The 26272-nt window shown below is 46.6% G+C and overlaps 1 protein-coding gene and 10 non-coding genes across 11 annotated transcripts; all 11 read right to left on the bottom strand.

Moving 5' to 3' along the window:
- Positions 1 to 386: 386 nt before the first annotated feature.
- Positions 387 to 468, bottom strand: TRNAL-UAG (transfer RNA leucine (anticodon UAG)). The gene has a single exon. It is a non-coding gene; the product is annotated as a tRNA-Leu (tRNA).
- Positions 469 to 1611: 1143 nt separating this feature from the next.
- TRNAL-UAG (transfer RNA leucine (anticodon UAG)) lies at positions 1612 to 1693 on the bottom strand. Its single transcript has one exon. It is a non-coding gene; the product is annotated as a tRNA-Leu (tRNA).
- Positions 1694 to 2837: 1144 nt separating this feature from the next.
- TRNAL-UAG (transfer RNA leucine (anticodon UAG)) lies at positions 2838 to 2919 on the bottom strand. Its single transcript has one exon. It is a non-coding gene; the product is annotated as a tRNA-Leu (tRNA).
- A 1144-nt stretch (positions 2920 to 4063) lies between these two features.
- TRNAL-UAG (transfer RNA leucine (anticodon UAG)) lies at positions 4064 to 4145 on the bottom strand. Its single transcript has one exon. It is a non-coding gene; the product is annotated as a tRNA-Leu (tRNA).
- A 1144-nt stretch (positions 4146 to 5289) lies between these two features.
- Positions 5290 to 5371, bottom strand: TRNAL-UAG (transfer RNA leucine (anticodon UAG)). Its single transcript has one exon. It is a non-coding gene; the product is annotated as a tRNA-Leu (tRNA).
- Positions 5372 to 6515: 1144 nt separating this feature from the next.
- On the bottom strand, positions 6516 to 6597 carry TRNAL-UAG (transfer RNA leucine (anticodon UAG)). The gene has a single exon. It is a non-coding gene; the product is annotated as a tRNA-Leu (tRNA).
- A 1144-nt stretch (positions 6598 to 7741) lies between these two features.
- TRNAL-UAG (transfer RNA leucine (anticodon UAG)) lies at positions 7742 to 7823 on the bottom strand. Its single transcript has one exon. It is a non-coding gene; the product is annotated as a tRNA-Leu (tRNA).
- Positions 7824 to 8967: 1144 nt separating this feature from the next.
- TRNAL-UAG (transfer RNA leucine (anticodon UAG)) lies at positions 8968 to 9049 on the bottom strand. Its single transcript has one exon. It is a non-coding gene; the product is annotated as a tRNA-Leu (tRNA).
- A 1144-nt stretch (positions 9050 to 10193) lies between these two features.
- Positions 10194 to 10275, bottom strand: TRNAL-UAG (transfer RNA leucine (anticodon UAG)). Its single transcript has one exon. It is a non-coding gene; the product is annotated as a tRNA-Leu (tRNA).
- A 1144-nt stretch (positions 10276 to 11419) lies between these two features.
- On the bottom strand, positions 11420 to 11501 carry TRNAL-UAG (transfer RNA leucine (anticodon UAG)). The gene has a single exon. It is a non-coding gene; the product is annotated as a tRNA-Leu (tRNA).
- A 6094-nt stretch (positions 11502 to 17595) lies between these two features.
- LOC138580199 (olfactory receptor 10C1-like) lies at positions 17596 to 18177 on the bottom strand. Its single transcript, XM_069650587.1, has one exon. The coding sequence runs from the start codon at positions 18175 to 18177 to the stop codon at positions 17596 to 17598; it is 582 nt and encodes a 193-aa protein (XP_069506688.1).
- Between the last annotated feature and the right edge of the window lie 8095 nt (positions 18178 to 26272).

The raw sequence follows: 26272 nt of genomic DNA, 5'->3' as shown, positions 1-26272 counted from the left end.
TCGTGCCTGGGGGTTTCTAAGCTGGGCATAGGAGCTCCACTGGATGGAGCCAAGTGTCTTGAACTGAGTTTTTGTGATGCAGCAGGAAAAGGCTCTGCAAAAAGGAGCAACTACCAAGGCAAAGAGATGTGCATTCATTAGGGCATCGTGTCGGCAGATTTGTGGCCCTGCCAAGCACGTGTTTATTGACAGGATCGTGAACGCATGTCCGTTTTCAGTGAACAGTGATTTATGCTTTACCCTTTTTTGGTGAAAACGCACACGAGTCAGATGTGTGCTTTCAGTCTGGGTGTTCAGAAAAGCAAGAATTCATAAACACATGCCATTCCCTGGCTCCCAATTGTCCTGTCTGTACACGTGGCATGAAGAAAAAAAGAAACAGCTATTGGCAGCGGTGGGATTCGAACCCACGCCTCCAAAGAGACTGGAGCCTAAATCCAGCGCCTTAGACCGCTCGGCCACGCTACCCTGCTGGTACTGAAACGAGTGCCTCTGAGACCTGTATTTTTTCAGGGATTGGCCGGTTTGGCCATTGATTCAAAATCAAAGCAAAGCATGAACTTGGATTGAATTCTAGCACTGGCTCTGCAAAGCCCGAACTGAACAATAAAGCACACCTGTCAGCCTGAAATTGAAATGTCACCTTTCGGGTGTGCTCTGTTCGACAGCAGTCTGGTAGCCTAGTGGTCAATGTCAGCACCCCTCCATCCAGCAGTCTTGAGTTCAATTCCCGGTGAGGCAGGTCAGATCTTTTCTAGGTTTTTTTTGGTTCTAAAAATGTTTGGGAAGCGAAGGTTCAGGAACATTGCCGGTAGGGAGAGTAAGCTCTTTAAAGGCATGCAATGAGATGTGTTTTTCTTTATTTCTGCATATTTCTGTAGCTAGCTGCATTCTTTCAGTCAACATCCCGCCCCATTTAGTGCTCACGTTTTTAAAGAAGTCCACCATTAGCCCGCAGTGTAAGCCTACCCGGGGCCTCCGCCGATGGTCCATGGTGTGTGGGATCCTTACTGGACCAACCCCAGCCGTAACGCAAATCTTAGCTTTGTCTCATTCGACCCCTAACTCGACCCAAGGAGCTACTGCAAACTCTTAGCCTAACACTAGCCCTAAATGAAAGACGCCTATTGTCCTCACATGTGGGATTTTGTTCTCGCTGCTAGTGCATACGAAACTTGGTTCCGACGTGTCCAGGAGTGGGAGAATTACCAGGGACCTTGCAATCTCGTGCCTGGGGGTTTCTAAGCTGGGCATAGGAGCTCCACTGGATGGAGGCAAGTGTCTTGAACTGAGTTTTTGTGATGCAGCAGGAAAAGGCGCTGCTAAAAGGAGCAACTACCAAGGCAAAGAGATTTGCATTCATTAGGGCATCGTGTCGGCAGATTTGTGGCCCTGCCAAGCACGTGTTTATTGACAGGATCGTGAACGCATGTCCGTTTTCAGTGAACAGTGATTTATGCTTTACCCTTTTTTGGTGAAAACGCACACGAGTCAGATGTGTGCTTTCAGTCTGGGTGTTCAGAAAAGCAAGAATTCATAAACACATGCCATTCCCTGGCTCCCAATTGTCCTGTCTGTACACGTGGCATGAAGAAAAAAAGAAACAGCTATTGGCAGCGGTGGGATTCGAACCCACGCCTCCAAAGAGACTGGAGCCTAAATCCAGCGCCTTAGACCGCTCGGCCACGCTACCCTGCTGGTACTGAAACGAGAGCCTCTGAGACCTGTATTTTTTTAGGGATTGGCTGGTTTGGCCATTGATTCAAAATCAAAGCAAAGCATGAACTTGGATTGAATTCTAGCACTGGCTCTGCAAAGCCCGAACTGAACAATAAAGCACACCTGTCAGCCTGAAATTGAAATGTCACCTTTCGGGAGTGCTCTGTTCAACAGCACTCTGGTAGCCTAGTGGTCAATGTCAGCACCCCTCCATCCAGCAGTCTTGAGATCAATTCCCGGTGAGGGAGGTCAGATCTTTTCTAGGTTTTTTTTGGTTCTAAAAATGTTTGGGAAGCGAAGGTTCAGGAACATTGCCGGTAGGGAGAGTAAGCTCTTTAAAGGCATGCAATGAGATGTGTTTTTCTTTATTTCTGCATATTTCTGTAGCTAGCTGCATTCTTTCAGTCAACATCCCGCCCCATTTAGTGCTCACGTTTTTAAAGAAGTCCACCATTAGCCCGCAGTGTAAGCCTACCCGGGGCCTCCGCCGATGGTCCATGGTGTGTGGGATCCTTACTGGACCAACCCCAGCCGTAACGCAAATCTTAGCTTTGTCTCATTCGACCCCTAACTCGACCCACGGAGCTACTGCAAACTCTTAGCCTAACACTAGCCCTAAATGAAAGACGCCTATTGTCCTCACATGTAGGATTTTGTTCTCGCTGCTAGTGCATACGAAACTTGGTTCCGACGTGTCCAGGAGTGGGAGAATTACCAGGGACCTTGCAATCTCGTGCCTGGGGGTTTCTAAGCTGGGCATAGGAGCTCCACTGGATGGAGCCAAGTGTCTTGAACTGAGTTTTTGTGATGCAGCAGGAAAAGGCGCTGCAAAAAGGAGCAACTACCAAGGCAAAGAGATGTGCATTCATTAGGGCATCGTGTCGGCAGATTTGTGGCCCTGCCAAGCACGTGTTTATTGACAGGATCGTGAACGCATGTCCGTTTTCAGTGAACAGTGATTTATGCTTTACCCTTTTTTGGTGAAAACGCACACGAGTCAGATGTGTGCTTTCAGTCTGGGTGTTCAGAAAAGCAAGAATTCATAAACACATGCCATTCCCTGGCTCCCAATTGTCCTGTCTGTACACGTGGCATGAAGATAAAAAAGAAACAGCTATTGGCAGCGGTGGGATTCGAACCCACGCCTCCAAAGAGACTGGAGCCTAAATCCAGCGCCTTAGACCGCTCGGCCACGCTACCCTGCTGGTACTGAAACGAGAGCCTCTGAGACCTGTATTTTTTTAGGGATTGGCTGGTTTGGCCATTGATTCAAAATCAAAGCAAAGCATGAACTTGGATTGAATTCTAGCACTGGCTCTGCAAAGCCCGAACTGAACAATAAAGCACACCTGTCAGCCTGAAATTGAAATGTCACCTTTCGGGAGTGCTCTGTTCGACAGCAGTCTGGCAGCCTAGTGGTCAATGTCAGCACCCCTCCATCCAGCAGTCTTGAGTTCAATTCCCGGTGAGGGAGGTCAGATCTTTTCTAGGTTTTTTTTGGTTCTAAAAATGTTTGGGAAGCGAAGGTTCAGGAACATTGCCGGTAGGGAGAGTAAGCTCTTTAAAGGCATGCAATGAGATGTGTTTTTCTTTATTTCTGCATATTTCTGTAGCTAGCTGCATTCTTTCAGTCAACATCCCGCCCCATTTAGTGCTCACGTTTTTAAAGAAGTCCACCATTAGCCCGCAGTGTAAGCCTACCCGGGGCCTCCGCCGATGGTCCATGGTGTGTGGGATCCTTACTGGACCAACCCCAGCCGTAACGCAAATCTTAGCTTTGTCTCATTCGACCCCTAACTCGACCCAAGGAGCTACTGCAAACTCTTAGCCTAACACTAGCCCTAAATGAAAGACGCCTATTGTCCTCACATGTGGGATTTTGTTCTCGCTGCTAGTGCATACGAAACTTGGTTCCGACGTGTCCAGGAGTGGGAGAATTACCAGGGACCTTGCAATCTCGTGCCTGGGGGTTTCTAAGCTGGGCATAGGAGCTCCACTGGATGGAGCCAAGTGTCTTGAACTGAGTTTTTGTGATGCAGCAGGAAAAGGCGCTGCAAAAAGGAGCAACTACCAAGGCAAAGAGATGTGCATTCATTAGGGCATCGTGTCGGCAGATTTGTGGCCCTGCCAAGCACGTGTTTATTGACAGGATCGTGAACGCATGTCCGTTTTCAGTGAACAGTGATTTATGCTTTACCCTTTTTTGGTGAAAACGCACACGAGTCAGATGTGTGCTTTCAGTCTGGGTGTTCAGAAAAGCAAGAATTCATAAACACATGCCATTCCCTGGCTCCCAATTGTCCTGTCTGTACACGTGGCATGAAGATAAAAAAGAAACAACTATTGGCAGCGGTGGGATTCGGACCCACGCCTCCAAAGAGACTGGAGCCTAAATCCAGCGCCTTAGACCGCTCGGCCACGCTACCCTGCTGGTACTGAGACGAGAGCCTCTGAGACCTGTATTTTTTCAGGGATTGGCCGGTTTGGCCATTAATTCAAAATCAAAGCAAAGCATGAACTTGGATTGAATTCTAGCACTGGCTCTGCAAAGCCCGAACTGAACAATAAAGCACACTTGTCAGCCTGAAATTGAAATGTCACCTTTCGGGTGTGCTCTGTTCGACAGCAGTCTGGTAGCCTAGTGGTCAATGTCAGCACCCCTCCATCCAGCAGTCTTGAGTTCAATTCCCGGTGAGGGAGGTCAGATCTTTTCTAGGTTTTTTTTGGTTCTAAAAATGTTTGGGAAGCGAAGGTTCAGGAACATTGCCGGTAGGGAGAGTAAGCTCTTTAAAGGCATGCAATGAGATGTGTTTTTCTTTATTTCTGCATATTTCTGTAGCTAGCTGCATTCTTTCAGTCAACATCCCGCCCCATTTAGTGCTCACGTTTTTAAAGAAGTCCACCATTAGCCCGCAGTGTAAGCCTACCCGGGGCCTCCGCCGATGGTCCATGGTGTGTGGGATCCTTACTGGACCAACCCCAGCCGTAACGCAAATCTTAGCTTTGTCTCATTCGACCCCTAACTCGACCCAAGGAGCTACTGCAAACTCTTAGCCTAACACTAGCCCTAAATGAAAGACGCCTATTGTCCTCACATGTGGGATTTTGTTCTCGCTGCTAGTGCATACGAAACGTGGTTCCGACGTGTCCAGGAGTGGGAGAATTACCAGGGACCTTGCAATCTCGTGCCTGGGGGTTTCTAAGCTGGGCATAGGAGCTCCACTGGATGGAGCCAAGTGTCTTGAACTGAGTTTTTGTGATGCAGCAGGAAAAGGCGCTGCAAAAAGGAGCAACTACCAAGGCAAAGAGATGTGCATTCATTAGGGCATCGTGTCGGCAGATTTGTGGCCCTGCCAAGCACGTGTTTATTGACAGGATCGTGAACGCATGTCCGTTTTCAGTGAACAGTGATTTATGCTTTACCCTTTTTTGGTGAAAACGCACACGAGTCAGATGTGTGCTTTCAGTCTGGGTGTTCAGAAAAGCAAGAATTCATAAACACATGCCATTCCCTGGCTCCCAATTGTCCTGTCTGTACACGTGGCATGAAGATAAAAAAGAAACAGCTATTGGCAGCGGTGGGATTCGAACCCACGCCTCCAAAGAGACTGGAGCCTAAATCCAGCGCCTTAGACCGCTCGGCCACGCTACCCTGCTGGTACTGAAACGAGTGCCTCTGAGACCTGTATTTTTTCAGGGATTGGCCGGTTTGGCCATTAATTCAAAATCAAAGCAAAGCATGAACTTGGATTGAATTCTAGCACTGGCTCTGCAAAGCCCGAACTGAACAATAAAGCACACCTGTCAGCCTAAAATTGAAATGTCACCTTTCGGGTGTGCTCTGTTCGACAGCAGTCTGGTAGCCTAGTGGTCAATGTCAGCACCCCTCCATCCAGCAGTCTTGAGTTCAATTCCCGGTGAGGGAGGTCAGATCTTTTCTAGGTTTTTTTTGGTTCTAAAAATGTTTGGGAAGCGAAGGTTCAGGAACATTGCCGGTAGGGAGAGTAAGCTCTTTAAAGGCATGCAATGAGATGTGTTTTTCTTTATTTCTGCATATTTCTGTAGCTAGCTGCATTCTTTCAGTCAACATCCCGCCCCATTTAGTGCTCACGTTTTTAAAGAAGTCCACCATTAGCCCGCAGTGTAAGCCTACCCGGGGCCTCCGCCGATGGTCCATGGTGTGTGGGATCCTTACTGGACCAACCCTAGCCGTAACGCAAATCTTAGCTTTGTCTCATTCGACCCCTAACTCGACCCAAGGAGCTACTGCAAACTCTTAGCCTAACACTAGCCCTAAATGAAAGACGCCTATTGTCCTCACATGTGGGATTTTGTTCTCGCTGCTAGTGCATACGAAACTTGGTTCCGACGTGTCCAGGAGTGGGAGAATTACCAGGGACCTTGCAATCTCGTGCCTGGGGGTTTCTAAGCTGGGCATAGGAGCTCCACTGGATGGAGCCAAGTGTCTTGAACTGAGTTTTTGTGATGCAGCAGGAAAAGGCGCTGCAAAAAGGAGCAACTACCAAGGCAAAGAGATGTGCATTCATTAGGGCATCGTGTCGGCAGATTTGTGGCCCTGCCAAGCACGTGTTTATTGACAGGATCGTGAACGCATGTCCGTTTTCAGTGAACAGTGATTTATGCTTTACCCTTTTTTGGTGAAAACGCACACGAGTCAGATGTGTGCTTTCAGTCTGGGTGTTCAGAAAAGCAAGAATTCATAAACACATGCCATTCCCTGGCTCCCAATTGTCCTGTCTGTACACGTGGCATGAAGATAAAAAAGAAACAGCTATTGGCAGCGGTGGGATTCGAACCCACGCCTCCAAAGAGACTGGAGCCTAAATCCAGCGCCTTAGACCGCTCGGCCACGCTACCCTGCTGGTACTGAAACGAGAGCCTCTGAGACCTGTATTTTTTTAGGGATTGGCTGGTTTGGCCATTAATTCAAAATCAAAGCAAAGCATGAACTTGGATTGAATTCTAGCACTGGCTGTGCAAAGCCCGAACTGAACAATAAAGCACACTTGTCAGCCTGAAATTGAAATGTCACCTTTCGGGAGTGCTCTGTTCGACAGCAGTCTGGTAGCCTAGTGGTCAATGTCAGCACCCCTCCATCCAGCAGTCTTGAGTTCAATTCCCGGTGAGGGAGGTCAGATCTTTTCTAGGTTTTTTTTGGTTCTAAAAATGTTTGGGAAGCGAAGGTTCAGGAACATTGCCGGTAGGGAGAGTAAGCTCTTTAAAGGCATGCAATGAGATGTGTTTTTCTTTATTTCTGCATATTTCTGTAGCTAGCTGCATTCTTTCAGTCAACATCCCGCCCCATTTAGTGCTCACGTTTTTAAAGAAGTCCACCATTAGCCCGCAGTGTAAGCCTACCCGGGGCCTCCGCCGATGGTCCATGGTGTGTGGGATCCTTACTGGACCAACCCCAGCCGTAACGCAAATCTTAGCTTTGTCTCATTCGACCCCTAACTCGACCCAAGGAGCTACTGCAAACTCTTAGCCTAACACTAGCCCTAAATGAAAGACGCCTATTGTCCTCACATGTGGGATTTTGTTCTCGCTGCTAGTGCATACGAAACTTGGTTCCGACGTGTCCAGGAGTGGGAGAATTACCAGGGACCTTGCAATCTCGTGCCTGGGGGTTTCTAAGCTGGGCATAGGAGCTCCACTGGATGGAGCCAAGTGTCTTGAACTGAGTTTTTGTGATGCAGCAGGAAAAGGCGCTGCAAAAAGGAGCAACTACCAAGGCAAAGAGATGTGCATTCATTAGGGCATCGTGTCGGCAGATTTGTGGCCCTGCCCTGAACGTGTTTATTGACAGGATCGTGAACGCATGTCCGTTTTCAGTGAACAGTGATTTATGCTTTACCCTTTTTTGGTGAAAACGCACACGAGTCAGATGTGTGCTTTCAGTCTGGGTGTTCAGAAAAGCAAGAATTCATAAACACATGCCATTCCCTGGCTCCCAATTGTCCTGTCTGTACACGTGGCATGAAGATAAAAAAGAAACAGCTATTGGCAGCGGTGGGATTCGAACCCCCGCCTCCAAAGAGACTGGAGCCTAAATCCAGCGCCTTAGACCGCTCGGCCACGCTACCCTGCTGGTACTGAAACGAGTGCCTCTGAGACCTGTATTTTTTTAGGGATTGGCCGGTTTGGCCATTAATTCAAAATCAAAGCAAAGCATGAACTTGGATTGAATTCTAGCACTGGCTCTGCAAAGCCCGAACTGAACAATAAAGCACACTTGTCAGCCTGAAATTGAAATGTCACCTTTCGGGTGTGCTTTGTTCGACAGCAGTCTGGTAGCCTAGTGGTCAATGTCAGCACCCCTCCATCCAGCAGTCTTGAGTTCAATTCCCGGTGAGGGAGGTCAGATCTTTTCTAGGTTTTTTTTGGTTCTAAAAATGTTTGGGAAGCGAAGGTTCAGGAACATTGCCGGTAGGGAGAGTAAGCTCTTTAAAGGCATGCAATGAGATGTGTTTTTCTTTATTTCTGCATATTTCTGTAGCTAGCTGCATTCTTTCAGTCAACATCCCGCCCCATTTAGTGCTCACGTTTTTAAAGAAGTCCACCATTAGCCCGCAGTGTAAGCCTACCCGGGGCCTCCGCCGATGGTCCATGGTGTGTGGGATCCTTACTGGACCAACCCTAGCCGTAACGCAAATCTTAGCTTTGTCTCATTCGACCCCTAACTCGACCCAAGGAGCTACTGCAAACTCTTAGCCTAACACTAGCCCTAAATGAAAGACGCCTATTGTCCTCACATGTGGGATTTTGTTCTCGCTGCTAGTGCATACGAAACTTGGTTCCGACGTGTCCAGGAGTGGGAGAATTACCAGGGACCTTGCAATCTCGTGCCTGGGGGTTTCTAAGCTGGGCATAGGAGCTCCACTGGATGGAGCCAAGTGTCTTGAACTGAGTTTTTGTGATGCAGCAGGAAAAGGCGCTGCAAAAAGGAGCAACTACCAAGGCAAAGAGATGTGCATTCATTAGGGCATCGTGTCGGCAGATTTGTGGCCCTGCCAAGCACGTGTTTATTGACAGGATCGTGAACGCATGTCCGTTTTCAGTGAACAGTGATTTATGCTTTACCCTTTTTTGGTGAAAACGCACACGAGTCAGATGTGTGCTTTCAGTCTGGGTGTTCAGAAAAGCAAGAATTCATAAACACATGCCATTCCCTGGCTCCCAATTGTCCTGTCTGTACACGTGGCATGAAGATAAAAAAGAAACAGCTATTGGCAGCGGTGGGATTCGAACCCACGCCTCCAAAGAGACTGGAGCCTAAATCCAGCGCCTTAGACCGCTCGGCCACGCTACCCTGCTGGTACTGAAACGAGAGCCTCTGAGACCTGTATTTTTTTAGGGATTGGCTGGTTTGGCCATTAATTCAAAATCAAAGCAAAGCATGAACTTGGATTGAATTCTAGCACTGGCTGTGCAAAGCCCGAACTGAACAATAAAGCACACTTGTCAGCCTGAAATTGAAATGTCACCTTTCGGGAGTGCTCTGTTCGACAGCAGTCTGGTAGCCTAGTGGTCAATGTCAGCACCCCTCCATCCAGCAGTCTTGAGTTCAATTCCCGGTGAGGGAGGTCAGATCTTTTCTAGGTTTTTTTTGGTTCTAAAAATGTTTGGGAAGCGAAGGTTCAGGAACATTGCCGGTAGGGAGAGTAAGCTCTTTAAAGGCATGCAATGAGATGTGTTTTTCTTTATTTCTGCATATTTCTGTAGCTAGCTGCATTCTTTCAGTCAACATCCCGCCCCATTTAGTGCTCACGTTTTTAAAGAAGTCCACCATTAGCCCGCAGTGTAAGCCTACCCGGGGCCTCCGCCGATGGTCCATGGTGTGTGGGATCCTTACTGGACCAACCCCAGCCGTAACGCAAATCTTAGCTTTGTCTCATTCGACCCCTAACTCGACCCAAGGAGCTACTGCAAACTCTTAGCCTAACACTAGCCCTAAATGAAAGACGCCTATTGTCCTCACATGTGGGATTTTGTTCTCGCTGCTAGTGCATACGAAACTTGGTTCCGACGTGTCCAGGAGTGGGAGAATTACCAGGGACCTTGCAATCTCGTGCCTGGGGGTTTCTAAGCTGGGCATAGGAGCTCCACTGGATGGAGCCAAGTGTCTTGAACTGAGTTTTTGTGATGCAGCAGGAAAAGGCGCTGCAAAAAGGAGCAACTACCAAGGCAAAGAGATGTGCATTCATTAGGGCATCGTGTCGGCAGATTTGTGGCCCTGCCCTGAACGTGTTTATTGACAGGATCGTGAACGCATGTCCGTTTTCAGTGAACAGTGATTTATGCTTTACCCTTTTTTGGTGAAAACGCACACGAGTCAGATGTGTGCTTTCAGTCTGGGTGTTCAGAAAAGCAAGAATTCATAAACACATGCCATTCCCTGGCTCCCAATTGTCCTGTCTGTACACGTGGCATGAAGATAAAAAAGAAACAGCTATTGGCAGCGGTGGGATTCGAACCCACGCCTCCAAAGAGACTGGAGCCTAAATCCAGCGCCTTAGACCGCTCGGCCACGCTACCCTGCTGGTACTGAAACGAGTGCCTCTGAGACCTGTATTTTTTTAGGGATTGGCCGGTTTGGCCATTAATTCAAAATCAAAGCAAAGCATGAACTTGGATTGAATTCTAGCACTGGCTCTGCAAAGCCCGAACTGAACAATAAAGCACACTTGTCAGCCTGAAATTGAAATGTCACCTTTCGGGTGTGCTTTGTTCGACAGCAGTCTGGTAGCCTAGTGGTCAATGTCAGCACCCCTCCATCCAGCAGTCTTGAGTTCAATTCCCGGTGAGGGAGGTCAGATCTTTTCTAGGTTTTTTTTGGTTCTAAAAATGTTTGGGAAGCGAAGGTTCAGGAACATTGCCGGTAGGGAGAGTAAGCTCTTTAAAGGCATGCAATGAGATGTGTTTTTCTTTATTTCTGCATATTTCTGTAGCTAGCTGCATTCTTTCAGTCAACATCCCGCCCCATTTAGTGCTCACGTTTTTAAAGAAGTCCACCATTAGCCCGCAGTGTAAGCCTACCCGGGGCCTCCGCCGATGGTCCATGGTGTGTGGGATCCTTACTGGACCAACCCCAGCCGTAACGCAAATCTTAGCTTTGTCTCATTCGACCCCTAACTCGACCCAAGGAGCTACTGCAAACTCTTAGCCTAACACTAGCCCTAAATGAAAGACGCCTATTGTCCTCACATGTGGGATTTTGTTCTCGCTGCTAGTGCATACGAAACTTGGTTCCGACGTGTCCAGGAGTGGGAGAATTACCAGGGACCTTGCAATCTCGTGCCTGGGGGTTTCTAAGCTGGGCATAGGAGCTCCACTGGATGGAGCCAAGTGTCTTGAACTGAGTTTTTGTGATGCAGCAGGAAAAGGCGCTGCAAAAAGGAGCAACTACCAAGGCAAAGAGATGTGCATTCATTAGGGCATCGTGTCGGCAGATTTGTGGCCCTGCCAAGCACGTGTTTATTGACAGGATCGTGAACGCATGTCCGTTTTCAGTGAACAGTGATTTATGCTTTACCCTTTTTTGGTGAAAACGCACACGAGTCAGATGTGTGCTTTCAGTCTGGGTGTTCAGAAAAGCAAGAATTCATAAACACATGCCATTCCCTGGCTCCCAATTGTCCTGTCTGTACACGTGGCATGAAGATAAAAAAGAAACAGCTATTGGCAGCGGTGGGATTCGAACCCACGCCTCCAAAGAGACTGGAGCCTAAATCCAGCGCCTTAGACCGCTCGGCCACGCTACCCTGCTGGTACTGAAACGAGAGCCTCTGAGACCTGTATTTTTTCAGGGATTGGCCGGTTTGGCCATTAATTCAAAATCAAAGCAAAGCATGAACTTGGATTGAATTCTAGCACTGGCTCTGCAAAGCCCGAACTGAACAATAAAGCACACTTGTCAGCCTGAAATTGAAATGTCACCTTTCGGGTGTGCTCTGTTCGACAGCAGTCTGGTAGCCTAGTGGTCAATGTCAGCACCCCTATACGGCAGTCTTGAGTTCAATTCCCGGTGAGGGAGGTCAGATCTTTTCTAGGTTTTTTTTGGTTCTAAAAATGTTTGGGAAGCGAAGGTTCAGGAACATTGCCGGTAGGGAGAGTAAGCTCTTTAAAGGCATGCAATGAGATGTGTTTTTCTTTATTTCTGCATATTTCTGTAGCTAGCTGCATTCTTTCAGTCAACATCCCGCCCCATTTAGTGCTCACGTTTTTAAAGAAGTCCACCATTAGCCCGCAGTGTAAGCCTACCCGGGGCCTCCGCCGATGGTCCATGGTGTGTGGGATCCTTACTGGACCAACCCCAGCCGTAACGCAAATCTTAGCTTTGTCTCATTCGACCCCTAACTCGACCCAAGGAGCTACTGCAAACTCTTAGCCTAACACTAGCCCTAAATGAAAGACGCCTATTGTCCTCACATGTGGGATTTTGTTCTCGCTGCTAGTGCATACGAAACTTGGTTCCGACGTGTCCAGGAGTGGGAGAATTACCAGGGACCTTGCAATCTCGTGCCTGGGGGTTTCTAAGCTGGGCATAGGAGCTCCACTGGATGGAGCCAAGTGTCTTGAACTGAGTTTTTGTGATGCAGCAGGAAAGTCTGTTTAGATTCCATCTCTCTGAAGTTGACGGTAACTGCAGGAACGTGCAGGTGATCGGTGTCAGAAAGAAAAAGAAAATAAACTGTAGCATTACACATAGCAATATAATTGAATAATCCATGAATTATGTGCAGAATATAGTCATAAAGGACTATATGACACATCTAGATGTTTACATTGACAACAATGACATGAGAATTAGCGTGATGAGCGTTGCAGATGAATTTAATAAAATGGTTTGTGAGATTTATCAGCTGACATTCAGACTTGGAACCTAAATCCAGATGATCTTAAATGAACAGTTTTGATGTGGTTTACCTTTAAAAGTTCTATGAAGTCCAAGTCTTGCTGTACTACCAGCTCACTTTCTTCCGGGACCCTGTCGCATAGGATGTACTCCAGTATGCTCGTGACTATGCACCTTAATGCCAGTAAACGTAACGAAATCTGAGTTTATGCTTATAAACCTATGGTATATTAGGAGTCCTTGTGTTGTGTTATGTTGTGTTATGTTATGTTACGTGAAAAACATTAATACAGTGATCATCACCACCACAATGCTCATCCAGCCCCAGTGTGGGGACCCTAATCATGTTTCTATGTATGTATTTAGAGCCTCTTGTGAACACTGGAGACTGTAATCTCAGAATTATAACTCCACCATTTCCATAATGAAGAAAGACTTGACTAAATGGATTGTACTCTTCCTTACCATTTTGCAAAAAATACATGAACTCAAAATACATTCTATGGCCACATTTCTGTTGCCAATGAGCAGCAACTAGCTGAGAAGAAGCTTTCCAAACAAATATCACTCATACTCAAAAAATAGCGCTACTTGTCACATGCTGGACCGAAACATGAATCCGTCTCTTGTGGAAGTGTACACGGGAGCAGTAGTAGAATTGTCAGATAAGGTTTACTGGCAAATGCTTGCAGAAATAGGGGGATCCAGCACTAAATACTTCTTCCCTCTTACCGTCCTTAGATGGCTCATCGGCACACTGGAGTGGATCTTGCAAAAGCCGTCAATGGATTCTGCCATGTCCTACTTCACAGAAATTCCAGCAGCATGTGTTTTAAAAGATTAAAGAATCAATTACCTGTGAAATATCTCAGTCCTTTAAGTTGGAGGTGTTATTTTTTGGGCATACGCTGGACCAAAAATAAATTGATAAATGTGATATTATTCTCTCTGCGAAAGTGGAATTAAATTATGTAGAAACTAAGAATTGCATATTTCTGAGGGGGGGCAGGCATTCCAATTCCAGCTGTGCGCGGCAGAAGTCAAGGGTTTTGGGAAAATGGTGTTAGCATCAAAAATAGGAAGCCTTTTTGGGACTCTATGTCATCCACCACATTTAGAGAGTCAAAAAGGAGAAAGCCAAACACCCGGCACAGTTAGTTAAGGAGTGGATGTGAGAGGCATGTCAATGAAAAGTACCCTGCGATATGGACAGATGTGAGCAGTGTAAGAGGAACACACCCCACCAGCCCCATTGACCACCTGCAATATCTGACATGTGTCAGTTACTCTCTTGCTGGTATGTCCCTAATGCTCGATGTCCTTTTTTTAATTTCTTCTAATTCCGTCAGTTAACCATTCGCACATGATTTGCTCTTGCTGCTTCCTCCCTGATCCACAAAACCCATATAGTGAAAATTGAGATGCTCTTGAGCAAATCTTAGAAGACAACACTCCGAAGACGGATTTTATGCTAATCGTTCCCCCTAAGAAACAACAACGTGCGCAATAATGTCTGGACGACATGTGCCTGGAAGGATTCACCCTATAGCTGTGAAACTCAACGAAATTCCTGGGCTGTTTTGTTGACAGTAGCCTTTCCATCTAAAAGCATTTAGCAGAAAAAGGCACAAAACCAGAGGCCACCACTCTCTACACTATGCAAAATCAAACATTTCCTCACCACATGACTTCCACACAGTTGCCCAAGCCGTCATGATTTAATACATTGATGAGGTAAACACCTTCCTTACAGGGCTCCCAGCCGCACACAATGCATGGCTTAAGGCAGACCACCACAATGCTACCTGCCTCATTATCGGTGGCCACAAATTCAACTGTATCTCTCCAACACTGTGCACTCTTCTCTGGCTGTCCCGCAAAACCAGTTCATATTAAAAACTGCATGTATCACCTACAAAGCATTCTTGAAAAGAGCACCAACATACTCGGCAGCTAAACTCGGTATCCATAGAAAAAAACGAATCAGAATAAATTGAGAAATAAATTACCACATTTTTTTGTCCAATTTATTTCTAACATTTTGCAATTTAAAAAACTAAATAGATGGCGGAGGGGGGAGTGTATAACTTCAGGTAGGGGGAGGTAGGAGAGGTTTGCTGGCGGGCATCTGCAAAATTCTTTAAATAAAGGTGCAAAAGGACCCCCAAAATCTTTGGTAATTCAGCCCCAAATAATTTGGTCATTTCTTCTTCGATTCTTTTTTTGGGGGGTAGTTCATGAACAACCGCAAAACTTCACACTTCTGGAGGCTCTTGCACCTCATGTAGCTAAACTAACAAAAGGTTGGAGTCAAAACTAGCCCACAAAGAGAACATTCACAAGCGATCTTTCACCCATACCTGCAGACGAATAAAAAAACCTCTCTCCTTCCACAAAAAGTACTGCGCTACTATGAAAAACGCTGGCACCCTCTTGCTGTAAAGTTCTCCACTGCTCCTGAGCTAAAAATGAAGACCTAGATTCTCAAAAGCTGGCGCATCCTCTTCATTTCTGCCATAAAACGCGCGCCCTCCATTCACAACATGCCTCGGAATGGCACTTCCCACCCAGTCCGCAGTTACACAAAGCTGGGATAAAGCGGGACATTTCTTCACATTTCAAAGTACCTCCAAAATTCAGAAACGGGGTACACTTTCAAATCCACCCAAATCAAACAGAGCCTAATGCACCTGTTTGGAACGGGTAGAGGGGATGTGTAATGTGGGACAAGATAAGTCTGAAGTTGAGCAACAGTGGTTTGAGCCTCTGCTCCCCACTTGCAATCATATCCCTGAAATAGGGATAGAGGTGTTTTTTCCTTCATGTTTAACATTTCACTGTGAAAAGGGCTGACAGCTTCCATGGAGGTCCTGGGAGCCTGTCAAATATTAGCGTCTGGATAATGGCTGCAAGGAGGCTGGCCAATGCATCATTTACCCTGCCGCCAAGCCCCACCCTTTGAGACTAAGGTAACACGCACATTTCTCAAAGTGCCACAAATTAAAAAAGGGCAACCTCTATGCAATTTTTGGGCATATTCTGAAAACTTCTTTTAGCACAAGTGATGAGATTCACATGCACATGTCATCACTTGCACCAAAAACAGCTGTGCTAAAGTTCCAAAGAGCATCTTTATGTGCGCAACCTAAATAAGGGAGAAGTTCTGCACATTGCATTGCGCATACTGAATTGACAAACAAGATTGAGTTTGAAATGCACAGAAATAAGACACATTTCCCTGCGCCTATTGGCAACAGGCGCAGAGGAATACACAAAGCATGACGTCATCATTTTGCATCACTGTCATGCATTTGTCTTTTCAGTGTGGCACTAATTTATGTAAGGGGGCTGTCCGGGCATATCTAGCACTGCCGCCAAGTCGTTCACAGGTCACTTTTGTGACCTGTGCATTTTTTAAAGTGCTGCAAGTAAAAGAAAAGTCTTCTGCTGCGCTTTTTGTACTTGCACCCCTTTATGAGAATATGCCCCTTTTGTTGCATTCTATTTAGAGGGTTTTACATGTTTTAATCGTTGCAATTTTCACTGTGGATATTTTAAACGTGGTGTTTTCACCCTGGTCCTTTTTGGCAATTATTTTTTTTTTCTTCACAAGGGGGATCTCCCCAGCTCTCCATGTAACCCACCACCACAACCTGCCACCCACCACCTCCCGATCCCCATCTCAAGCACACAACACATATATTTACAATAAAAAAAATCACCAAAAATGGCTGGGGTCAAAACACCACGGTTAAAATAGCCTAGCCGCAGTAACCTGTTTTCAGAACTGAACCCCTGAAAATCATTGGAAAGTGACACCTCCAGATGTTGTTCCCTTTTCGGCTTCGTGAATCAGGTATAAGGAAGCAGGTGTATATCTGAAATGCTCACAGCCATCTCTAAACTTGCTCAAGTGCCAATACCGGCGAATCCTGCCCATGGGCCTGATTGTCACATATTCTCATGGCAGCAAATAAGGGAATGCCTGTGGACCTCTCTTGTCCTTTTCTCTGATTTACAAACCTTACAACTAAAGCAAATCAGGGGCTCCCCAGACCATGTCTAAGAGGTCCTCGAGAAAATCTTTGTGAATGGCATTTGCACGTGAGCATCTTGGAGATGCCTGATCTTGGAGATGCGCCAGGCATCTCCAGATTGACTTCACTTTTATTAGGCTTCATGATGACGTTCTAGAATATGGTATAAGGAAGCAGGAGCCGATCCGAGTTGCTCAGGGCATTTACTTATTTGCACATCCGTTCACATCTTTGTGAATCGCGACCTGTATGTGCAGCAGATTAGTACTTTCTGGCGCATGCTGCTAAGAGCCGACGTAGTCGTTTGCTGTATGTATTTAATTTCTGATTCTCTTTATTCTCCTCCCTGAAACACGCAAGGTTATGTATCAGCTCCACAGTTTCAACACATTGAATGACATTGGCCCTCATTACGAGGACGGCGATAACCCACTAGTGATACCAGCAGGTTGCGGCTGTCCTCGTAATTCCAAGTCCGCCGCCTGATCTCCCGGTACCACAGGGACATTACAAGCCCCAGCGGCCCGGGATATCAGGCGGCGGATTCAGGAAGATGTCATTCCCGTGGAGTCCCATAGAGCTCCACGGGAATGGGTTCACGGAAGTACTGGCACCGTGGTTACGGTAGTGGATCTTCTGTGAAAACTCTGCCATCCCGGGCTGTTGTGCCCGGCAGGTTAGACCTGACGGTGGCAACGGGTCAAGAAGGCATAGTTGGATGGTGGCAGCCCGGTAAGGGTGCTCGGACGATGCGACTGGCACCCTTATTTCCAGACCGCCACACTTAGATTGAGGCCCACCTACTTTTCATCTGGCCCATTTGGTTAAGTCCTGTGTGCAGATTGTTGTAGTCCACAAAAACCTTGATCTCTCTTTTGCAACACAACATGTGAACACATTAATTCAATTATTGAAATCAAGACACTGTTTTGGGGTTTTGGGGGAATTTTTGGGATAAAGATTCTATTCCTGAATTTTTCTTATGACTCTTTGCAGTGCCCGCTTGACCTCCAGATTCCTCAGGCTGTAGATTATTGGATTCAATGCTGGTGTTAGGGCCACATAAAAAATAGAGACAAGCTTGTGAGTCTCTGCTGAAAACCTGGAGGATGGCATCAGGTTGGTCAAGAGGCCAGATCCGTAAAAAAGGAACACAGCAGTAAGGTGGGAGGCACAGGTGGAGAAGGCCTTCCGATGACCTTTTTCAGCAGGCGTTCTCACAACCGTCGCAATGATGTTGAAATACGAGCAGAGGATCAAGGCGGTGCAGATGAAGGCGGCCAGCCCGCCGTGGATGAAAAGCACAGTCCTGTTCATGGAGGTATCCGTGCAGGCCAGCTGCAGTAACTGTTCTATGTTGCAGAAGAACTGATTCATTTCACGAGGGCTGCAGAAAGGCAAGTCCCATGTCAAGGAGGTGTGCACGACACATGGGATCGACCCGCAGATCCACGAACCTGCAGCCAGACGATGGCATGTGTGCTCGTTCATCTGGACTGCGTATCGCAAAGGGCTGCAGATGGCGACATAGCGATCAAGGGCCATGATAGCCAGCATGAATGCCTCAATGAGGGAGAATGAGAGAACTAGCTGCATCTGCAAGAAGCACGCAATGAAGGAGATTGGTGACCTCTCCCCAGAGAGGGAACTTGTTACCAATCTTGGGAGAGTAATGGAGGAGTAGCAGATGTCCATCAGCGACAGGTGACAAACAAAATAATACATAGGAGTGTGCAGGCGAGGGTCCAACCATGCCAGACAAATTAACACACTGTTTCCAAGCAAGGTGAAAATGTAGAGGAGGAAAAAAGCCACAAAGACTGTAAGCTGCAACTCAGGGAGAGTGGTCAGTCCCAGCAGAATAAATCCCGACTGCATGGTGTGGTTGACCTTCTCCATGCCTCGAGGCCAAGGTTCTATGGAAGAGTAAGAATGAGATCACATTTAGTTGGATTTACAGTAGCCTGGTGAAACATAGTCTGCTACTAATGGGCTCTTATGGTACTCGCTGTCTGCATCAACTTCAGAAGTGCTTTGAGAAGACATGAAGTTCTAGATCTTGTGGTAGGTGGGAAATAAGGTCTCCAGGTATGTGTACAGGATGATCGGCTGTATTGAGGCTCTTATTCCAGAGCTTGGAGACCTAGAGAAAGAAATGTGTTTCATCCTGTGTCTGTGGGTGTGTGAAGGAATGAGATGTTGCCTCCTTTTATGCTGCAGCCGTACAAAGGGACGGGATAGAACAGTAGGACAGAGCAGAGGGGTGCCTCCCTCTTGGCCTTGTGTGGGCTTCTCTTTCATTCCTGTCCCCTACACCTTCTGCAGTAGGAAGCACTTTGAATATTAGCTAAGAAGGAAAAAGTCACTTGTTACCTTAACAGGAATTGGACCCCTTAAAGCACACTTGCTTTTACCAATTACTGGGTGGTCATTTGCCTTTATAAGGAAGGGGTCTCCCACTCCTTCGTTGATTTATCTTGGGATCTTAAATAAAAAAAACATGTGTTTGGACCCTGATTGGAAAGCAGTATTCCAATGCTGTTGGCCAGAGGTCAAGGCAGGTGCTCCAAGCTAGAGGCAAGCTTTACTCCCTACCCATCCCATCCCCCAGCACACATTGGGGGTGACCTACTGTTGGACCAAGACCTGCAATCTCTGCCAGCTGCATTCGCACCCAGACTCCTCACTGGAGATGGAGGATTCCTGCAGATTCCAGCTAGCCACCCCTGGGTGGGAGTCCTTATTAAAAGGAGCAATCTTAACCCTGAGCCTCTGCATAGAGTCTCACCGCCCCAGAAGAAGCTAAACAGCTGGATTCCTGCATTGTACACATTGAACTGTCCTTGCGAACCTATCAAACTACAGTTAAATGCCTTCACCCCACCAGAACCTGCAGTGGTGCATTTAGTGCTTCTTTGAACTGTTGTTTTGCATTCATCGAACTGGCTCAACGGCACATTGTACCAGCAGAGCATGTCACCTGTTTGAGCACCAGTGCGCTGCTGTGGATGACTTCAAACAGCATCAAACCACAAAAATTACAGCATTGAAACTCACTGGTCCTCAACTCGAACCACTGAAAGCCTTGTGTCACTCAATGACTCGACCCAGCGGTAACTATCGAATCGAACTGGCTCAACCTTTCCACCATCCTGGTGGGCTCACTGAACTGCATAGCTTGACCTCTGCCTTTGAAGCGCAGGGAGCTCCGCTTCGAACTGACTCATTGCCCTTCTTGCCGGCATGACACGCCAAATCCTAACATGGTTGGACCCGCACCAACGGCATCCCAAAGGCTGTTTAACAAAGTTAAATCACCTAACAATAGATTCAGGTACTCCTGAGAGATATAGCCCCCAATATCCCACTTTTGGGAACCTAGTGACTCTGGGATGCCATATCACCAAACTGCAAGGGGTAGCGGAAGTGACATCACACAACCCTTGACCTATGATGACATCCCGGGAAGTGATGTAATTTGACACCACCCCCAATTGACATCACGGGAGGTGATGGCACACAACCTTTCACCCTTGACAAAACAGGAAGTGGCATCACATAGCATTGTTCCTCAATACACTAAGAAAATATGGTTACAAGATCACTGTAATTTGCTATATAGTTCATAAAAGAATGGATCATCATATGAAGCGTTAATATACGTCTGTATAGGCCCATATTACCAAATTACTGTGAATGTAAGCAGACGTGCAGAGCCAAAGACATGTGGCTGTTGCATGAAATGAAAGAAGGCGTATCAATAAATTCAAACCTTAGAATCTGAGCCAGAACCAAGCAAGTCTTCAGTCATCACCTGTTGGGCTATGCAAATAAAAATAATAGATTGTAGCAGGTTACATATATTTACAGGTGTTGGATGTTTTGTGAAGCCTTTTCATGTGTTAGACAGATCTCACATATTGAGTGTCGAAAGGACCTCAGCGAGAGAGACCCTCATTCGTTTCCTCCCCTTTGGCTCCAGGAGGCCACATGAAGACTGAGCCAACATAATGAGCCGAGGCCTGGCACAAGCCCACATTCCTCACTAGAGGTTGTGTGTGGTCCATGGTGGCTGCCCATATAAGTCATGTTTGCTTTATTGCCAGTAATGATACTATAAGAAAAGATGTCCAAGCTGGCTCTGCCAGTATGCCAGTAGCCCCACATAACATAATCTTGTTGGCTTTGCCCTTAAAAATGCAATGCCATAATAAGAAAACATGTCCAAACTGGCTCCAATATATATGCCAGTCTAGAAACGCAAGAACACATATTATTGCTCTATATTAGCAGGCCAGTAAAAAATGTCATGTCACAGTAAGAAGTGGCTAGACTGACTGCATCAACATGCCAGAACATTCACATTGCATTATCCACAAGAACACCCACCCAGAACATTCACACACAAACCCATTCATACCCATTAGCTCACCAATCACTTATCCATAGCCCTTCTCTCACACTGCATCCTCTACACATGCACCCACCCACCCAGATATTCATAATCACATGCATACCCATTCACCCTTCAATTACTCACCCATGCACCTTCTCACTTTCACTCACACTGCATTCTCACACCCACTTTTCGGAGTTTGTTCAAACAAAAGAGCATTTTTTAAATGTTTACCGTGCATTTGAAAAAAAGAATTGACAAAACCAAAAGGTTTGGACTCCTTTTTAAAATCCGGTCACGGGTATATTCAGGTTACTGGTAATGTAGTCAAGCAAACATATTTCTAGTTCCAGCTGCCAGGATCGAAAATGCTGTGGCCAGGGCAGGGCAGCCATTGCATGCGAAGCATGTTCATTGTCTGATAGACAGAGCCAGGAGTACAGCAGCATTGGCATGCAGAGAGCAACTGGCACAACAGCATCTACCAAGGGACAGCCAGCCAAGCACGTTTTCATAAGCATAATCACCACATCTGTCAATTGATTTAGGGATAGAAAAGAGGAGAAACATTTCAGCATTCTATCCCCTTGGGGGAAGGCATCCTGCCTGATTTACTTTCCGAGCCACGAATCAATGTGCAAGGGAGCTGTGGGGAAAGGGGTAGCAAATGTAGTAAGTAATGGACGAATCGTGGAGGACCTAGGATGCTGTGGTGAGTTAATGAGAGGTAATGATAATGGCAGTTCCATCATTCTTATCACTATAGCTTCCTCTTGATCTGAACAGCAAGGGGTATGATGTTACGGGAATGGAAAGACACCGAAGGCTATTGTTGTTCAGGTACTGCTCCCTTCGGTTGGGCTGCAGGACACTCGTACCAATTCGATCCAGGTAGATTCCTTAGAGGCCATCCTTCTGCATCAATGAGAGCTGAGGAGTTAACATCAAGGGATTCAGTGCATAAGACAGTGAAGCCTTCCCGGAAAAAGTGTTATTCCAGAGCCCATTTGTGTCTCAGGGCCATTACATAGGAGGAGACAGTCAACAATCATACAGCATATTCAACCCTATTAGAATTGACGCAGCCCCAGGCAGAGCCACTGTCAGACAATGCCTTTCATGGGGTTTACTATTCTGTGCTGGCAATGGGAGCAGGGATGTCAATTCATTGCAACATCCATCTACAAGAATGGTACACAACATCTTTGCAAAAAGAGGTTGCCCTTAGGGCAGCTGAAGGAATGGTTCCTTAAAGGCTTCAAAGAGAAGAAACATGGGGGCCTTAAGGAGTCTAGAAAAACAAGGCTCATCTGGTAGGAAACTGCTATGTAGCTCTTCATGGAAAGGATTCCAACCACATTAGTTGAGGTAGAAGTCATGTACCAACCTGGCTGGCTTCTTCCCTACTGGGTCCCAAGGTCCCTTCCTATTTCCAAAAAGAACAGAGGCACTGACCATGCCTGTGCAGGGAAAGAGCACCCGGTAGGAAGACGGCTACAATATCTTTCAGAACTCTGGTGTCAGTCAACTTCAGATCAGTGATTACGCCAGGTCATCAAAAGTGGCTATGCAATTGAATTTCAATTTGCACCTCCTACAACCGAGACTTTGCTGTCGCCCAGCTCCAACATCCTCAAAATAAAGAGTCCTTATCCAGGATCATCAGAGAGCTGCTTCAGAATGATGTCGTCTGCTAGGTCATGCACTTTCCAGGCCTTCAGAGGGAGGAAATGAGCATACTCAAATATATTCCGGGTCCCAAAGATTTCAGGTGACCTCTGTGTAGTCCTGGAGCTAAAGGGATCAATCTGGGCTAGCCATTCACTGGACAATGGAGACTCTCCAGGATATCATCCATCAGTAACAGGCTTTGTGACATTTTTGTACATGGTGGGCACATTTAGACATTCCTATCGAAAGGTCCCATCAGCTGTTTCACCGGTTTGCAGTTGATACTTCTAGTTCGGGTCCCATTTGACCTCATGTCTTCTAAGACGGGGTTTACATTTGGAGCAGCAAACAAAACACCTAATGGCTGTTCAAACCACAATACAATTTTACAATGCGTGTGTATCAAGCACTGACACAAAATTCTAAGACAACCACATGGCTCTCACAATGCACCTCTATCTACACCTAACCACAGAGAACTCCCACTGCAACGCTACCCCTGACTTGTTCTAAGCACTGCTCTCAAAATGCTTAGACAACCACATGGCTCTCACAATGCACCTCTCTGTCTGCACCTAACAAGATAGCATTCACACCGCAATGCAATCCTGACATGCATCAAGTACTGTTCCCTGAATGCTAAGGCACCCACATGGCTCTCACAATGCACCTCTCTGTCTGCACCTAACAAGATAGCATTCACACCGCAATGCAATCCTGACATGCATCAAGTACTGTTCCCTGAATGCTAAGGCACCCACATGGCTCTCACAATGCACCTCTCTGTCTGCACCTAACAAGATAGCATTCACACCGCAATGCAATCCTGACATGCATCAAGTACTGTTCCCTGAATGCTAAGGCACCCACATGGCTCTCACAATGCACCTCTCTGTCTGCACCTAACAAGATAGAATTCACACCGCAATGCAATCCTGACATGCATCAAGTACTGTTCCCTGAATGCTAAGGCACCCACATGGCTCTCACAATGCACCTCTCTGTCTGCACCTAACAAGATAGCATTCACACCGCAATAATCCTGACATGCATCAAGTACTGTTCCCTGAATGCTAAGGCACCCACATGGCTCTCACAATGCAGCTCTCTGTCTGCACCTAACAAGATAGCATTCACACCGCAATGCAATCCTGACATGCATCAAGTACTGTTCCCTGAATGCTAAGGCACCCACATGGCTCTCACAATGCACCTCTCTGTCTGCACCTAACAAGATAGCATTCACACCGCAATGCAATCCTGACATGCATCAAGTACTGTTCGCTGAATGCTAAGGCACCCACATGGCTCTCACAATGCAGCTCTCTGTCTGCACCTAACAAGATAGCATTCACACCGCAATGCAATCCTGACATGCATCAAGTACTGTTCCCTGAATGCTAAGGCACCCACATGGCTCTCACAATGCACCTCTCTGTCTGCACCTAACAAGATAGCGCATAGGCTGCAACACTACCCATGATTTGCATCAAGCACTGGTCTCAAAATGCTAAGGCCCCCACATGACTCTCACAATGCATCTTTATCTACACTTAACTACAGAGCACTCACACTGCATCTCTATCCTTGACTTGAATCAAGCATTGCTCTCCAAGTGCCAAGGCACCCACATGGCTCTCACAATGCACCTCTCTATCTACAGCTAACAGCAGAGCTCATAGGCTGAAATGCTAGCCCTCACTTGCAACACGCACTCTTCCCCAACGGCTCTCACAGTGTACATCTATACAGACTGCATCATTTTATTTTACATTTGCATTGATCTATTGTGAGAAACCAGAAGATATTTCACCCACTAGTCCATGAGGATCTGTCATCCAGATGGCCAGGACACGGCCATTGTTTTTGGATCGAGTTCCTGGGAGTGGACCAGTGCGGGAGAATCACCTGGGTGAGGGGTCTTTGGGGAGAAGAAGTGGGACACCGGATGGTGAGACGCAGTATCCCCTTCCCTGTTACACCTTTACCCCATCCTACGCAGTAGGATATTTAGTAACTGTACCCCCTCCTTTTTACAATACAAACACTTTCTCACTGACAGCATGCTCTGAGGAAAAGCAGACAAACACCCGAGCTGTGTACCTGACATGTCCCAATACTATGGTCAGGCAATTATCGACAATCACTCACACCTGACTTCCATTACACTTCCCCACAAGGATAGAAGGCGGAGCATGAGAGCACAATCTGAGCAAAGAAAAGCACACGAGGAAACAGCAGTTTCGAGACGGCAGCTGATCATGCGAGGAAAGGCAGCAATACCGAAGGAGATCGCAAGTAGGAAAATTCCCTTCACCTTTTCGACAAGGAACCATTACTTTCCCGAAACCTCGAGAGAAAGCGTAAGAACAGGAAACCAGACTGAAGAATCCTGCATTGTGTGTGGGAGATACCCGTATTGTATTTAGAAACAAGGATTGGCAATAGGTTTATTAGTATGGGCCCTTTTATTTTGACAAGACACCACTAGGACTGCATTATTATTATAGCTTGCTCCCATCTTTAGATTTAGGATTAGATAGACGTTTTACAAACCCATTTGAAGTTCAATAATCACCCTTGAACTGTGATCACTTGTGTCTGTCTTACTGTTTGATACCATGCCTTCCTTACGCTATTATAGTGTTTTGTTCAGCAACTGGGACAACTCAAGGTATCAACATGCCCTTTCTACAGTCCTTCTAAGTGCTTTACAAACGTTTACAAATGAATGAGCTAGCAGCTAGTACATTAGAATGGCTGGTATGGGGAAGGCGCTGGCAACAGAAAATAAGTATCACAAGAGAATATTTTGATGCATATAGACATACAGTGTCTTGGAGCAAAAGGCTTGCATTTGGGCTAATCTGCATACCCACAAAGCCTTTCTGAGGTGGCTCTGAACTGAATATGATCTTCCAGCATTGGGGACTAGGCGGCATTGTGGCATGTGTGACTTGGTTCAAATGTATTATTCTCCTTTCTGTTCCTACGATGGGCTTCGGCCTACACCTGACTTCAGCCTAACCAGTAGGTAGATTGGGGGGACTGATCCTTTCTTTGTTTAGAGAATGCCTACCCCCATTTCCTGCCCCTGCTGCCTTTGTCATGCTGCCTCTGTGTCCAGCTTTCATTATGGAACGCACTCCATTTAAGTTTTGCCCCAAGGGCAATAGAACATTTCTGTGGAAAGACACACATAGGGTGTGTAACCACTGCCTTCCACCTGATCAATCGGAGTTCTGCTGCACATCATGCAAACTCTTTAACCCTCAGAACCTAAAGAAGTGCCAGGCTAAGCAGTGGGCTTCAAACACAATTTTGGCGGAGTCAGAGACCTCCGCAGGGATCTTAGAATCAGATCACGAATGACATCCTCAACCCATTAGCCAGGCTATACCTCTCATGGAAACTATCAAAAAGACTGTCTCTCAGGGGTGTGGGAGTTGCACTTGAGAGCCTAAACAAGATGGAAGCCTTAGAGTGATGCTCTCCAAGAAGTTGTAGGGCCAGCAGAAATGTATGTTGTTGCATCGCAACAAAAAGTTGCAAAATCCGACATTCATCCAGTTG

This window comes from Ambystoma mexicanum, chromosome 1p (assembly GCF_040938575.1).
Source record: "Ambystoma mexicanum isolate Mex_15411 chromosome 1p, UKY_AmexF1_1, whole genome shotgun sequence".
Lineage (NCBI taxonomy): Eukaryota > Metazoa > Chordata > Amphibia > Caudata > Ambystomatidae > Ambystoma > Ambystoma mexicanum.
The sequence above is the reverse complement of the archived record's forward strand: the minus strand, read 5'-3'. Positions and strand labels throughout refer to the sequence as shown.

What these genes read in the sequence shown, in the direction of transcription:
- LOC138580199 (XM_069650587.1), bottom strand. Translation starts at nt 18,177, where the DNA reads ATGGCCCTTGATCGCTATGTCGCCATCTGCAGCCCTTTGCGATACGCA.